Genomic DNA, 15,602 nt, shown 5'->3' with positions numbered 1-15,602 from the left:
GGAGCCCCTCACAGATGAACTGCCAGACCCGTTTGGTGTGAGTGGACGCTATACATAATAAAGGAATCCAAACACTTCATCTTTACTGTCTGCGGTTTCACGTCCCGAGTGAGCGCTTCCGAATCGTGGGTCGCTGGCCAAGCAACTGATCCGTAATGGCTCCCGTCGCTCGTCTCTGTAAAAACGGTTTGGGCATGGAGGAGGAAGAATTGTATGCCATTAAAAGTGATAGAAAGGTAAGACCCTTTTTTGTTGTCATTAAACGACGTATAGGAAATAGACGGCCACGTATGTTTATTGTATGTATTAAACGCATATACATCGCATGTTTTGTTGTTCTAGACGCGAAAACCTTTAGTGGAGAAGAAGAGACGAGCGCGCATCAATGAAAGCCTGCAGGAGCTGCGGACACTGCTCGCAGATAACGATGTAAGTGAAGCCTCTTCTATCTAATGCCTCGATAGATAGATAGATAGATAGATAGATAGACAGACGGATGACGATGATTGATAGATAGAAAGAAAGACAGAGAGACAGACAGAAAGATAGACAGACAGACAGATAGATAGACAGACAGACAAATATAGATAGATAGATAGCTAGACAGATAGACAGACTGACAGAAAGAGATAGACAGACAGACAGACAGATTATGATTGATAGATAGACAAACAGATGGATGATGATGATTGATAGAAAGAAAGACAGACAGACAGACAGACATATAGACAGACAGAAAGATAGATAGACAGACCGACAGAAAGAGATAGATAGATAGACAGACAGACCAAAAGAAAGAGATAGATAGATTGATAGATAGATAGACAGACCGACAGAAAGAGATAGACAGATAGATAGATAGATAGACAGACCGACAGAAAGAGATAGATAGATAGATAGGCAGATAGATAGATAGATAGATAGATAGATAGACAGACAGACAGATGGATGACGATGATTGATAGATAGAAAGAAAGACAGAGAGACAGACAGAAAGATAGATAGACAGACAGACAGATAGATAGACAGACAGACAGACAAATATAGATAGATAGATAGATAGACAGACTGACAGAAAGAGATAGACAGACAGACAGACAGATTATGATTGATAGATAGACAAACAGATGGATGATGATGATTGATAGAAAGAAAGACAGCCAGACAGACAGAAAGATAGATAGACAGACCAACAGAAAGAGATAGATAGATTGATAGATAGATAGACAGACCGACAGAAAGAGATAGACAGATAGATAGATAGATAGACAGACCGACAGAAAGAGATAGATAGATAGATAGACAGATAGATAGACAGATAGGCTATTTACCTCTTCTCTTTTGCTGCAGACAAAGATCGAGAACGCAGAAGTGCTTGATATGACAGTGAAACGAGTTGAAAACATCCTACAGAACCGTTCTCAGGGTAAGATGGTCCAAAATCTAGTGAGCTGCCTTAATGTCTCCTGCCTACATAGGCAACTGTCTTCTATAGCAGCATCCTCATAAGAGACCCATTGAAAGGCTCTACATAGACAGCAACTCCACCCGTCATTCAAATAGTGCTTCTCACGCGCACCGCACAGAAGACTCGACTCGCAACTGATTTCAGTACATGTGACGCGAGAGGAACAATGTGTTGAAGTGAACATTCTAAATGACGTGCAGACAGCATGGACTAATCATCTATGATGGTTAAATGGGAAAATAACCTGTAGCCTACTTTATTTTCAACGGAAATTCACTGGCATTAACATTTACTTACAGTTTTAGCAATAATAGCAAATAATAATTCTGTAATAAAATGTAGTGTCTAAATGTGGTTAGAAACAAAAGATTATTTAAATTCCCTGCTGAAAAGACCAGCACTGTGTCAGAATATCCATACTTCCCAACTATTTAGTATGCCAAAAACAGTATGCCAATGGAGTAGTAGGTCCGAACCAATCACTCTGGGATTACCTACTCTACCTTAAAGGAATATTCCAGATTTAATACAAGTTAAGCTTAATCGACAGAATTTGTGGCATAATGTTGATTATTACCACAAAAACTCATTTCGATTCGTCCCTCCTTTTCTTTACAAAACAGCAAAAATTGAGGTTACATTGTGGCACTTACAATGGAAGTGAATGGGGCAAATTTTTGTAGGGTTTAAAGGCAGAAATGTGAAGCTTATAATTGTATAAAAGCACTTACTGTACATTAATACTTTTGTTAAAAAGTTGTTTAAATCGTTGTTCTTACGGTCGTTCTTACGTTACATTTTCATGGCAACAAAGTTGTAAAATTGGTTATAACTTTACACAGAAAATGTTAGTAAGTGATTTTATCACACTAAAATCATTTTAACACACATATTGTTTATGTCCTGGGCTATACTTTTGAAACATTGAAAGTATTTAAATGTTTACATATTGTCCCCCATTCAGATTTTTGCTTCTTTTAAGGAAATGACAACGAGGCTGTGAGGGATAGACTTACAGTCTCTTTAATAGCTTTTACAGTTGTTTTGGATCGTTTGGCTTATGTACCTTCCAAGCAATTTCAGTTGACAAAAAACTTGCATGCTTAGTTAATTGGTTGCAGTAAAGATAATTGTGTATCTGACTTTCCAGAGGCTGAAGCTATGAACCGTGAGGCCAGTGAGAGATTCGCCGCAGGTTATATCCAGTGCATGCATGAGGTGCACACCTTTGTGTCAACGTGCTCAGGGATCGATGCCAATGTGGCAGCTGAGCTGCTCAATCACCTGCTCGAGTGCATGCCGTTAAACGAGGACAAACTTCAAGAGATGATCATGGATCTCATATCAGAGCCTCACTCTTCCAGTGAATCATGGCCAGCTGGAGAAGCATTGAGTCCAGGAGGCCACAGTGTGTCCGACCTGTCCTCAGTACATTCCCCATCCCTGTCAAACCCTTCCAGTGTGGATATCTGCTCCGATCTTGAGGAGACAGAGCCAGAAGCGAGCCCAGCATCAGCCGAGGATAGCCTGAACTCCACCATCACACAATCCAAGTTCATGTGGAGGCCATGGTAGAGACACTTCTCAAAGGACCATTCATTTTCAATATTTTCCTTCATACTTTACTTAGTCCTGAATTGGAACATGGTGGAATTGTGCTCTCATCAGATTCTCACGTGGATTTTACATGCACAGGTTGATATAGTGGGAAATGGCATCGTCTCATTGATCAATATGGAGTGACTGAAATATTCCTTGAATAACTGCATATTCACGCAAACATGATGGACTTGGTCAGGTTTTCTCCAGAAATTGATGTTTAACAGCTCTTTCAGAAACTGAATTCCGGATTTTATTGCCTTATTAAGCCAACTGTAATAGCTTATACTATAGAGAAAAGTGAAAAAGTTTGGTTTTGGTAGGAGAAAAAGATGTTTTGTGTCTTTGTAGACCTAGTTAAGAGTACTAGAATGTCACAGTTTGAGAGATTGTCACAGATTAAGCCTATTGTAAATATGGTTTTCATGGCTACCATGTAGTAATTATAATAATTTTTTTTTTTTTTTTTTAAGATTATGTACTGTAGGGTTTTGAAATAATAAAAAAATATTTAATTTTACCATCATTAAGTGCCAAGTCACGGTTTGTAAACCAAGTTCATGCAGTTTGCATGATTATTGACAAAAACGTTCTTGCTCTATATTATTGATTAGATGTATAAGCATAAATTCAATGCTCAGAATTGGTGGCTAGAAGGTCAATCAGTTGTTTAATAGAGTTTATTTCACTATAAATAGGTTTTTTGTTAATACATTTAGCAACAGTAATAGTGTCATATGATCCGCATATTCCACAAGTCTTCAAGCTTCTGCATTATCGATATTCAGTTGGAGAAATCTTTATATATTTAGGGGTCCGAGCACCGAAGGTGCTGGAACCCTATTGTATTTGTACTGATTTTCTTGTTTTTCTTCTTATTATTATTCTGTCCTAAAAGCATATTAGCAGCCAAAACCGTAAGTCCTAGGGACACCAGACTTGGCAAGATGGTCCCAAATGCCCCCCACTACTCGGGCGCATACACACACCCCTGTCTGACTCTAGGTGGCGCTATAATTAGCACCTTTACGTTTTGGCTCGTATCTTCACAACCGTAAGGGATAGAATCAAAATTCTGTTTTCCTCTGATTCCTTGGGTCAAGACGAACAAAACATACATCTCGTATATTTTATTTCAGTCTATAAAAATTTTCTGCCATTTTGAATTTTCTGAAAAACCTATTTTTGCAAACTCCTCCTAGGCCGTTTGTCAGATTTGCTCAAAATTTTGCATGCATCATCTAGGGACCGTCCTCAAAAAAAAATTATGGATTTTTTATTTGTCAAATCGTTTCGAAGATATAAGCTAATTAATTCTTTGAGCATGGCCCAAAATTACTCAATGGCCTATATCTTCTGAACGCAAAGGCCAAACTTTACGAAACTTGGAATACTTTGATATCGGAATATTTTGAGGATGCTTGCAAAGTTTCGTCCAATTCTGCCAATAGTGGGCTCTAGAGTTAAAAATTCCTTATAACGCCGCAATCATTTGAGTGAAAAATGTGAAAATTGGCATGCACCATCTTTGGGTCATGTGCTAACATATCCTTACAAAAACTATTCGACAAATCAACAAAAATGGCCACCAGCAGCCAATCAAAATTCAGCAGCTAATAACTTAAGTTGCGAATAGCCTATCGTTATGAAATTTACAGTGTGTTATGAAATTTTGTACACAAAATTTGGTGAAAATAGTCCACAAGGTGGCGCTATAATGATTTAATTTGTGTTTTTGATAATAACTTCTTATCTATAAGGGCTAGAATCAAAATTCTTTTTCGAACTCCTCCTAGGCTGTTGTCCGATTGGCTCGAAAATGTGTACTTATCATCTAGGGACTGTCCTGACAAAAAACTGTTTTCGTATTTTTGATATGTCAAATCGTTTAGAAGATATAAGCCAATGAATTCTTTGGGTTTGAACTGTAAGAACCAGTATGCCTTTATTTGTGTCCAAACATGACAAAACTTAAATTTAGCACATGTCTTCAGACTGTCCTGGTGTGTATATGCTTTAATCAATTTCCTCTTGTCAACAGCAAATAAAAATATTATTTATTTAAATTGTAATTGACAGATGAAGGATGTACTACCGATTTTGTTCACTAGATGGAGCAGCAAGTTATTGAATTCCATTAAATCCTCCTGACTTTGAGTTATTGCTCTTTTAATGTAATATCTGTGCAGTAAAAATAGTAACAGCTATCCAAAAAATGAAGAGCCTTGAAATCTTGAGTTTTTCTTAAGTTCAGTTTTTCCTGATTTAATTGTCCAGCAATCCAAAATCTCATTTTTGCATGGTAAATCAATAATGTAGTACTGATTTTGTCCACTAGATGGACCGCCAAGACTAAAAATCCTTGAAATTCCTCTTTGACTTAGCTTTTTGCTCTTGTAATTTGCTGATGTCCAGCAATCCAAAATCTCCAGTGATTGCTGCTTGCGGCTGTATTTATGTTTGAAATTAGATCTCATTTGACAGTATTTGTGGCATAATGTTGATTATCACAAATTTATTTTGACTCGTTCCTCCTTTTCTTAAAAAAAAAGCAAAAACTGAGATTACAGGGGCCTGGGTAGCTCAGCGAGTAAAGACGCTGACTACCACCCCTGGAGTCATGAGTTTGAATCCAGGGTGTGCTGAGTGACTCCAGCCAGGTCTCCTAAGCAAACAAATTGGCCCGGTTGCTAGGGAGGGTAGAGTCACATGGGGTTAACTCCTCATGGTCGCTATAATGTGGTTCGCTCTCGGTGGGGCACGTGGTGAGTTGTGCGAGGATAGTGTGAAGCCTCCACATGTGCTATGTCTCCGTGGTAACATGCAACAAGCCACGTGATAAGATGTGCGGATTGATGGTCTCAGACACGGAGGCAACTGAGATTCGTCCTCCGCCACCCGGATTGAGGTGAGTCACTAAACCACCATGAGGATTTACAGCATATTGGGAATTGAGCATTCCAAATTGGGGAGAAAAAAAAATAAAAAATTGAGATTACAGTGTGGCTCTTACAATGGAAGTGAATGGGGCCAGTCGGTAAACGTTAAAATACTCACTGTTTCAAAAGTATAGCCACAAGATGTGAACAATGTGTGTGTTAAAAAAATTCTGTGTGATAAAATAGCTTACTAACCTTTTCGCCGTAAATTTATATCTAGTTTTGTTGCCATGATGACGTAATGCCATAAACCCCAAAACGACCAAATAAATGACCAAATGACATCAAGTTTTAACAGAAGCTTTTATAAAGTTATAAGCGTCACATTTCTGCCTTTAAACCCTCCAAGAATTTTTCCCATTCACTTCCACTGTAAGTGTCTCACTTTAACCTTGATTTTTGCTTTTATTTAATTTTTTTAAGAAAAGGAGGGATGAGTCAAACATTTTTTTGTGGTAATCAACAGTTAGTCACAAATGCTGTCAATTGAGCTTAACTTGTATTGAACACAGAATATTCCTTTAGCATCTATATGTTTTGTTGTAAAACGTAACGCCTCTACTTACGTTTTGCGTCATGAATTTAAAGGAAATGGTTGGTCTTACAGCCTATAGAGGCAATTGATTATTCCCCCAACAATTGTGTAAAAAGAACTGAATTTAATATGTTTATCTTTGTGTTAAGTTCACCAAATGTGTCGCACAATAATGTGGGAAAATTTAACCTAAATTAACTTTTTTTCTGTCTAGAAATATTCACAGATGTGAGAAGACTGCAGCCCAACCTCTTGTATAAGTAGGCCTCTAGTGAACAAAAAAATCCTGATGGTCCTTGTGCCCTTTGCATGGCCAGGTGTGACATCTGACACGTCTTTCACCGAGGGGGTGAACCTTTCTGTGTGAAATCCTGTCTGTGTGGCCACTGTTTTAATAAAAAAAGAGATGCTAGGGTGTCACACAGCAGGGCATGGCCTTGGTTTTCTGCTTCAAACAGGACGTGAGTGTCGAATCTCAAGAGTGGGATTGTGTGTCCAGGATTAAGGACTGAAGGAATGGGATCATCCATGTAACCATTCACACCTTTTACTGGCAACCTAAAAGATCAAAGCTGGGGATGTTGAAGGGACGAAAGCGTATGTATGGATGTAACTTCAACTTGAATATTGCATCATATTAAAGCATAATTAAATATTTTGGTTGTATGGAATGTTTTCAATCGGTAACATGTCTTTAATTTTATTAATAACCATGACTAAACCTATTAAACTATATGTAACGTCATTATGTTAAATATCACAGATAACTTAATGTTCCAACAGCAATCAGATGAATGAACAGTTCACTGTTGAGCGGGGTGAGGGGTCAGCTAACCGTCTGCTCGCTGTGAGAACAGATGGTGACGAAACAGATCCCACGGGACAAAGATGCTTTACGTGTGGAGCAGCTGGTTTATTTGTGAGAAAAAATACATTGTGATCAGTTTCACTCTGCCTTACAAAGTTAACACAAAACAAACACTAACCATCATTTTTTTTATAAGTAGTCCAATGAGGCATGTTTGAATCCACCTAACACATATATAAAGCATCAGTATGCTTATTAACACTTTATTTTAAGGGTCCAAAATAATGAAGAGTATTGCTATCTTAGCCATAATTTACAAATTATTAAATGTCTTGTTTTTGTGTAGAATGTCATGTAATTAATGCTCTACTTCAGGGATCCATCATTTATCGAGTTTACTAAATAAACAATATAAAGTGAGTAATTACAAATAAATTATTAAAATCTTCTATTAAAAACCACTGGACCCCCTGTTCTGAAGTGAATTGTTATCTTTTCAAGTTTTTGGATTGTTTTGCCTTTATTTGGTGGTATTCAAGTTTATTTAAAAACATAAAGACATTTTATATTTTACTATTTTGTTACTAATAAATTGCTAAAATCTAAAAAGACAACGACTCCCTGTTCTAAAGTTAAAGTTTAACTTACTTGGTTTGTTTAGCATTTTATATGTTTTATTTTAAACGATATTAAGCCACACTAAAAAAGGATTTTTGCTGCTTGTTCAATTTACTGTTACAATTTAAAATGAACTAAAGCAACACACTTCTAGAACATTTTGTCACAGCTTGATTTCATTGTGTTCCATCCATTTTTTAAAATGGAAGTTTACTTAACCCATTTGAGCTGGGACTACATGAATATTTTTGTGGTGTTAACAGAGGTGGGTAGAGTAGCCAAAATCTGTACTCAAGTAAAAGTACAATTACTTAAAAAAATAAAAAATAAATTATTCAAGTAGAAGTAAAAGTACTAACATTCTCCGGACTAAATTTCACCAACTCTCTGTTCCCATGTCTATCTGTCAGAGGAATACCAGCTTTCTGACAGGCAGCAGCTTGTGAGACAGGGGAAATTCACTTCCAGCACCTGTACAATCAGCACTGGTGCCCCCCAGGTATGTGTGCTCTCCCCACTACTCTTCTCCCTCTACACCAAGACTGCATCGCCAAGGACCCCTCTGTCAAGCTCCTGAAGTTTGCAGACAACACCAGTGTCATCGGCCTCATCCGAGATGACGATGAGTCTGCATACAGAAGGGAGGTCTCTCTGGTGCAGTCAAAACAACCTTGAGCTGAACATGCTCAAAACAGTGGAGATGATTGTGGACTTTAGGAGGAACACCCCAACACTGACCCCCCTCACCCTTCCTGGACACTACCATCTCACAGGACCTGAAGTGGGAGACCCACATTGACTCCATTGTGAAAAAGGCCCAGCAGAGGTTGTACTTCCTTCGCCAGCTGAGGAAGTTCAACCTGCCACAGGTGCTGCTGATACAGTTCTACTCAGCAGTCATTGAGTCTGTCCTCTTCACTTCTATAACTGTCTGGTTTGGTTCAGCTACGAAATCGGATATCAGAATACTACAAAAGAAAATTCGGACGGCTTAGCGGAGTATTGGTTGCCCCCTGCCCTCCCTTCAAGAACTATACACTTCCAGAGTGAGGAAAAAGGCTGGAAAAATCATTCTGGACCCCACTCACACTGCCCACCCCTGTGTGTGTATGTATGTGTATATATATATATATATATATATATATATATATATATATATGTATGTGTATGTGTGTGTGTATGTATGTATGCATGTATATATAAATATATATATATATACAGGTGCATCTCAATAAATTAGAATGTCGTGGAAAAGTTCATTTATTTCAGTAATTCAACTCAAATTGTGAAACTTGTGTGTTAAATAAATTCAATGCACACAGACTGAAGTAGTTTAAGTCTTTGGTTCTTTTAATTGTGATGATTTTGGCTCACATTTAACAAAAACCCACCAATTCACTAGGTAATATATATAAGATATATATATATATATATATATATATGTGTGTGTGTATATGTATGTATATGTGTATGTATGTGTGTGTGTGTATATATATATATATATATATATATATATATATATATATATATATATATATATATATATATATATATATATATATATCTATTGTGTATTCTATATATACTTTTTTCTTTTCAATATTTGTCTATTTTTTATTCAATTTTAAAAGTCTTGTTGTTGTTTTGAATTGTTGTGTACTGGAAGCTCCTGTCACCAAGACAAATTCCTTGTATGTGTAAGCATACTTGGCAATAAAGCTCATTCTGATTCTGATTCTGATTAATAATTACTTGAGTAAGAGTAAGGAAGTATCCAATTAAAAGAGTACTCAAGTAGTGAGTAACTCGTTACTTTCACAAATGACATAATAGATGTTTACTCCCCTATATTCCATTACATAATACACATTGAACATGTACTACAGAATTTGTATTATTGTTAATGGAAATTCTGTCATCATTCACCATCATGTTGTTCCAAACCCGTATGACTTTCTTTCTTCCATGCAACACAATAAGGAGATTTTAGACAGAATGTTTGCCTGAGTCACTATTTACTTTCAGTGAATGTTTTTTTTCTCTATATTTTGAAAGTGAATGATGACCGAGACTGTCAGTCCCTAACATTCTGTCTAACATATTTTGTGTTCCACAGAATACAGAGTCGCACGGGGGTTGTTCCAAACCCGTGTGACCTTCTGTATGAGGGTAAGGAAATTATGACAGAATATTAAATTATGGCTGAGCTATAACTTTAAAGAGATAGTTTACCCAAAAATGAAAATTCTCTCATAATTTACTCACCCTCATGCCATCCTAGATGTGTATGACTTACTTTCTTCTGCAGAACACAAATTAAGATTAAGAATATTTTAGCTCTGTTGGCCAAAATGTTGATGCTCCAAAAAGCACATAAAGGTAGCATAAAAGTAATCCATAAGACTCCAGTGGTTAAATCCATATCTCCTGAAGTGATATGATAGGTGTGGGTGAGAAACAGATCAATATTTGTCATTTTTTGCTAGACAGCAGGGGGCGATATGCAGAGAAGAATGTGAATCACCAAAAACACAAGAAGAAGAATGTAAAAGTGATCTATTTCTCTGTTTCTTATCCACACATTCTCATATCACATCACTTCTGAAGATACTGATTTATCCACTGGAGTCTTATGGATTACTTTTATGCTGACTTATGTGATTTTGTTTAGCTTTAAAATGTTGCCACCCATTCACTTGCATTGTATGGACCAAAAGAGCTGAGAAATTCTTCTAAAAATCTTCATTTGAGTTCAGCAGATGAAAGAAAGTCATACACATCTGGGGTGGCATGAGGGTGAGTAAATAATGAGAATTGTAATTTTTGGGTGAACTATCCCTTTAAGGGCTCTTGTCAGATCTGGATGAATTTGTCAATAAGAGAGGTTTGGAAACATTTCTAGTAATTATTACAGTGAAAATGTGAAAATGTCCCACAAGGACATTATATATAATGCTGAAATATAAACCAAAGCAAGATCATGCTTTATTAATGCCTTCTTTCGCTGTTTCAAAGCTTTTAAAGTCCTGCGTGGATTCTTATTTCAGTGTAGTTACAGTTTTCAGAGTCGAAAGAATTTAGATCATTAGTTCTGTACACAGTACCGCCGCTCTCTAAATGCAGAGCATCCAGCCTGCATAGGGCACCAACCCTGGTCACGGAACACAAGCTGTGTCTGAAACCGCCCCCATCCACTATAAAGTGCACTATTTCGGGTGTCCACTATTTTGTAGGAGTGTCTGAATTCTGAGTGAGCCACTCATTCCCTACTTTTGTTCACTCATTCTTACCCACAGTGCACTCTAATTTCAAGTGTACATCAAATGTCCGGTTAATTGCCCACAATCCACCACAGGGAAGACGTATGAGCTGGGAGTTTACTGCTTCCTTCACTCCTGCAATGTTTTATTTCATGCTGAATGTATTAAATTACTTTTTGACAAATCATTACTTGATTAAAATAACATAATAACATACAGAGAGGCAAAACATACAGATACATTTTAAAATGTACTCTTTATTTGATCAAATGTGTTTACTCTTTATATTAACACGCAGTATATATTAAAAATGACAAACAGAATGAAGATTTATTGAATTAATATATTATTTAATAAGAATAACAAGTAAGGCCCAAGTATTTTAAAAGTTCATATGTGATGTGAATATGAACTTTTGAACTCTTGATCTCCCACGATCAAAATACATCAGCACTGCACTTTATTACCCTTACTCTTATATCTCACACCAGACTGTCATAAATTATATTATTATTATTATATTATGTCTCTCTTAACAACTGACTATCAACCGACAGCCTGAATGTCAATACAGTACAATACTATACATTATATATATACATATATACTTTTTATATATTTTTATTTTTTATTTTTATTGAATAATGTGTATCTATATAGTGCGTATTGTATACTGTACAGTGTATGTTATTATTTCTATATTGTTGAGTGTAATTATGTGTATAACAGATGTTTAAATTGTGTTGTGTTAATTTGATGTTATTGTAAATTGGTATATGTCTCATCACTGTCACGACTGCTATGTTGATCGGAACTGCACCCAAGAATTTCACACACCATTGCACTTGTGTATATGGCTGTGTGACAATAAAGTGATTTGATTTGATTGATTTGATGTTGTTTCTGTGACGGCCCCAGAGCTGCGACACTTGGTGTATACGTCAGCGTCTGAATTCACTCACTCATTTCGTTCACTCACTGCTGAGATATAGTCCACTAACTGCAATTCACTATATAGGAAATAGTGAATGAGTGAATGATTTCGGACACAGCCACTCTCTTCGCCGTATGATCGCCTCGTGCCCGCACATGTGACACGCGCGCGTCCCGCGCACCTCGCTGTGCACGCGCAGAAATGCTGTCTGTTCGCGCTCCATCTGTCAATCAGAAGTTGTCAAAGAATGGCAGAGCAAAAGACATTTATTTACATTTAACTTGGATGTTTACATGGATTTAAACAGTTAATCCACCTGAAGTAGCTGCGCTAGACAATCAGCACTGGTGCCCCCAGGTATGTGTGCTCTCCCCACTACTCTTTTCCCTCCACACAAATGACTGCATCGCCAAGGACCCCTCTGTCAAGCTCCTGAAGTTTGCAGACGACACTACTGTCATCGGCCTCATCCGAGATGACGATGAGTCTGCATACAGAAGGGAGGTTGAACAGCTGGCTGTCTGGTGCTGTCAAAAGAACCTTGAGCTGAACACGCTCAAAACGGTGGAGATGATTGTGGACTTTAGGAGGAACACCCCAACATTGACCCTGCTCACCATTCTAAACAGCACTGTGGCAGCAGTGGAGTCATTCAGGTTCCTGGGCACTACCATCTCACAGGACCTGCAGTGGGAGACACACATTGACTCCATTGTGAAAAAGGCCCAGGAGAGGTTGTACTTCCTTCGCCAGTTGAGGAAGTTCAACCTGCCACAGGTGCTGCTGATACAGTTCTACTCAGCAGTCACTGAGTCTGTCCTCTGCACTTCAGTAACTGTCTGGTTTGGTTCAGCTGTGAAATCAGACATCAGAATACTACAAAGGACAGTTCGGACTGCTGAGAGGATTATTGGTTGCCCCCTGCACCCCCTTCAAGAACTATACACTTCCAAATGCCAATTTTTTATATCAACAACTGAATTCCAACTAGTAAAAATGCTCATATTTGATATCAGATATTCAGTTTTCACTAATGAAAATTTTAATTTCTGATATCTGTAATGTAATTGTTACTAGTAAGAACTTCTTTTTAGATATCATTTATTACACTCCAAATTATTGATATCAGAAATCCCAAAGAATTACTGTGAAAAAATAAATAAAAATAGTCTCTCAGTTCCTTCCTGAGCCTAAGTCTTAATTTTTTTTCTCTCTTCCTAAAAATTTGTTCTCTCTTCACAAAATGTTTTCTCTCTTCAAAAAATTTTTTTTTCTCTCTTCAAAAAAATTTTTTTTTTCCTCTTCCAAATTTTTTTTTCTCTCTTCAAAAAAATGCATGCGGTACCAACCTTGGCCACCAGGTGCCACTATCAGTAAACATGTAATCTTATTCTTTTAATGCTTTCTCTGTTGCTATATAGCTCAATAATACATTTATTATTTATTTAAGGGTTTGCAAAGCATAATCAAGACAAAATCAGGTTATATATGTTTGATAGGGCATTCATTGTCGTGTAACAACTGGTCCAATAAAATCTATTAAATTGCATAAGGCGACCCTTGCATCTCTAGATACAGACTTGACATTTTTAAGAATCTTAGTCCACACTCCATCCTCCAATACCAAATTCAAATCTTTTTCCCATACTCTCTTGAGAGAAGTCAAGGCTCCATCCCCCAGACTCTGAATTAGCAGGGAGTAATACACTGATGCCTCATGACCTTTTCCAAAAGCAGTATTCACCCCTCCCAAAGCACCTGCCACTTTAGGGGGGTGCGTGCCACTCCCAAAAATAGTGCAGAGTAGGTGGTGAAGCTGTAAATACCTATAAAATTGAGATCTGGGAATGCCAAAATGTTGAACCAAATTTTCAAAAGGTCTCAATACTCCACCCTCATATAGGTCACCAAGTGCATTAACCCCCTCACAATCCAATCTGACCAACAAAAAGGGGACTTATTAATACATAGTTTAGGGTTCAGCCATATGCTCAAGGCTGTGTTTAAATAAATATCCGAATTAAACACTCTGGACACTTTTGTCCATATCGAGTGCAAATGCAAAATAACGGGGTGCGACTTAACCTCTCCGGCTAGTTTGATCGAAAGGCTTTGCAGTGGCGAGATGGGGCAAGAACTTCCTTTTCAATACAAAACCAGGGAGGGGCTCTCTCAGGTGGAAGCGACCAATGGGCCAAATGTCTAAGACCGAACGCATAATAATAAAACAAAATCTTGGGTAGGCCTAGCCCAACTTTGTCAATTGGCCTATGTAGCTTATTGAAATTTAACCTGGGGTGCTTACCATTCCAAATAAAGGACTGCGCTATGCTATCAAATTGCTTGAAATAAGAGCGGGGGACATCTACAGGGAGAGACTGAAGCAGGTAGTTGAATTTTGGAATACAATTCATTTTAATAACATTAACCTTTCCAATTATCAATAAATGTAATGAAGCCCACCTGCCCACATCGCTCGAAAACCTTTTTATTAAAGGGTCAAAATTAACACTAACTAAATCAGACAAATTTGCTGGGAATAAAATCCCCAAATACTTAATGCTCTGTTTGGGCCACTGGAAGGTGCCCGGCTGGAAAGCCATTTCTGGGCAGTACGCTGTCAGCGCCAAAGCTTCGGATTTTTGACCAATTGACTTTCTATCCTGAGAACTTAGAAAAGGAATTAATAATTCTGTGGAGGCAAGGCATAGATCTAGTAGGTTCAGAGACAAATAATAAAATGTAATTTGCGTAAAGCAGAAGCTTATGTGCCACACCTCCCGCTGTCACCCCTGGAAAATCATCCTCCTTTCTTATTGCAGCTGCTAATGGTTCCAGGGCAAGACAGAACAATAATGGGGAAAGAGGGCAACCCTTTCGAGTGCCCCTATCCAGAGTAAAATAATCAGAAATTAATCCATTTGTTTGTACCGCCGCTACAGGGTGTTTATAAAGTAACTTAATCCAACCAATAAATGTACTCCCGAACCCATACATTTCCAAAATCTTAAAAAGATAATCCCATTCTACCATATCAAAAGCCTTTTCGGCATCAAGTGAGATGGCAGCGAACGAAGATTGTTCATTCACCACTGACCACATGATATTGATGAGACGCCTGATGTTATCAGAAGAGTTACGGCCCCGAATAAACCCCACCTGATCTATATGTATAAGAGATGTCATAACTGTACTTAATCGGTTAGCCAGAATTTTTGACAATATTTTTACATCTAGTTGGATCAGGGAAATTGGATGGTAACTTTTACACTCGCTTGGATCTTTGTCCTTTTTAAGAATCAGATTGATCCGGGCTTGTGTCATGGTTGGAGGAAGTTTTCCATTCTTTAATGATTCAGTATAAACTTCTAACAAAAGTGGAGCCAGTTCTGTAGCATAGGATCTAAAAAATTCTGCGGCAAAACTATCTGGCCCCGGAGC

The 15,602-nt window shown here is 37.6% G+C and overlaps 1 protein-coding gene across 1 annotated transcript; it reads left to right on the top strand.

Annotated features, from left to right (window-relative positions):
- Nucleotides 1-3,582, top strand: LOC127422297 (transcription cofactor HES-6-like). Its single transcript, XM_051665721.1, has 4 exons — nt 1-236; nt 343-429; nt 1,351-1,426; nt 2,619-3,582. The coding sequence occupies exons 1-4, from the start codon at nt 156-158 to the stop codon at nt 3,041-3,043; spliced, it is 669 nt and encodes a 222-aa protein (XP_051521681.1). The 5' UTR covers nt 1-155; the 3' UTR covers nt 3,044-3,582.
- The last annotated feature ends 12,020 nt before the right edge of the window (nt 3,583-15,602 follow it).

The sequence above is a fragment of the Myxocyprinus asiaticus genome, chromosome 31, assembly GCF_019703515.2.
Source record: "Myxocyprinus asiaticus isolate MX2 ecotype Aquarium Trade chromosome 31, UBuf_Myxa_2, whole genome shotgun sequence".
Lineage (NCBI taxonomy): Eukaryota > Metazoa > Chordata > Actinopteri > Cypriniformes > Catostomidae > Myxocyprinus > Myxocyprinus asiaticus.
The sequence above is the reverse complement of the archived record's forward strand: the minus strand, read 5'-3'. Positions and strand labels throughout refer to the sequence as shown.

What these genes read in the sequence shown, in the direction of transcription:
- LOC127422297 (XM_051665721.1), top strand. Translation starts at nt 156, where the DNA reads ATGGCTCCCGTCGCTCGTCTCTGTAAAAACGGTTTGGGCATGGAGGAG. An exon ending in CACTGCTCGCAGATAACGAT is followed by an intron (nt 430 to 1,350) that starts GTAAGTGAAGCC and finishes CTTTTGCTGCAG; the next exon opens with ACAAAGATCGAGAACGCAGA. An exon ending in CCTACAGAACCGTTCTCAGG is followed by an intron (nt 1,427 to 2,618) that starts GTAAGATGGTCC and finishes CTGACTTTCCAG; the next exon opens with AGGCTGAAGCTATGAACCGT.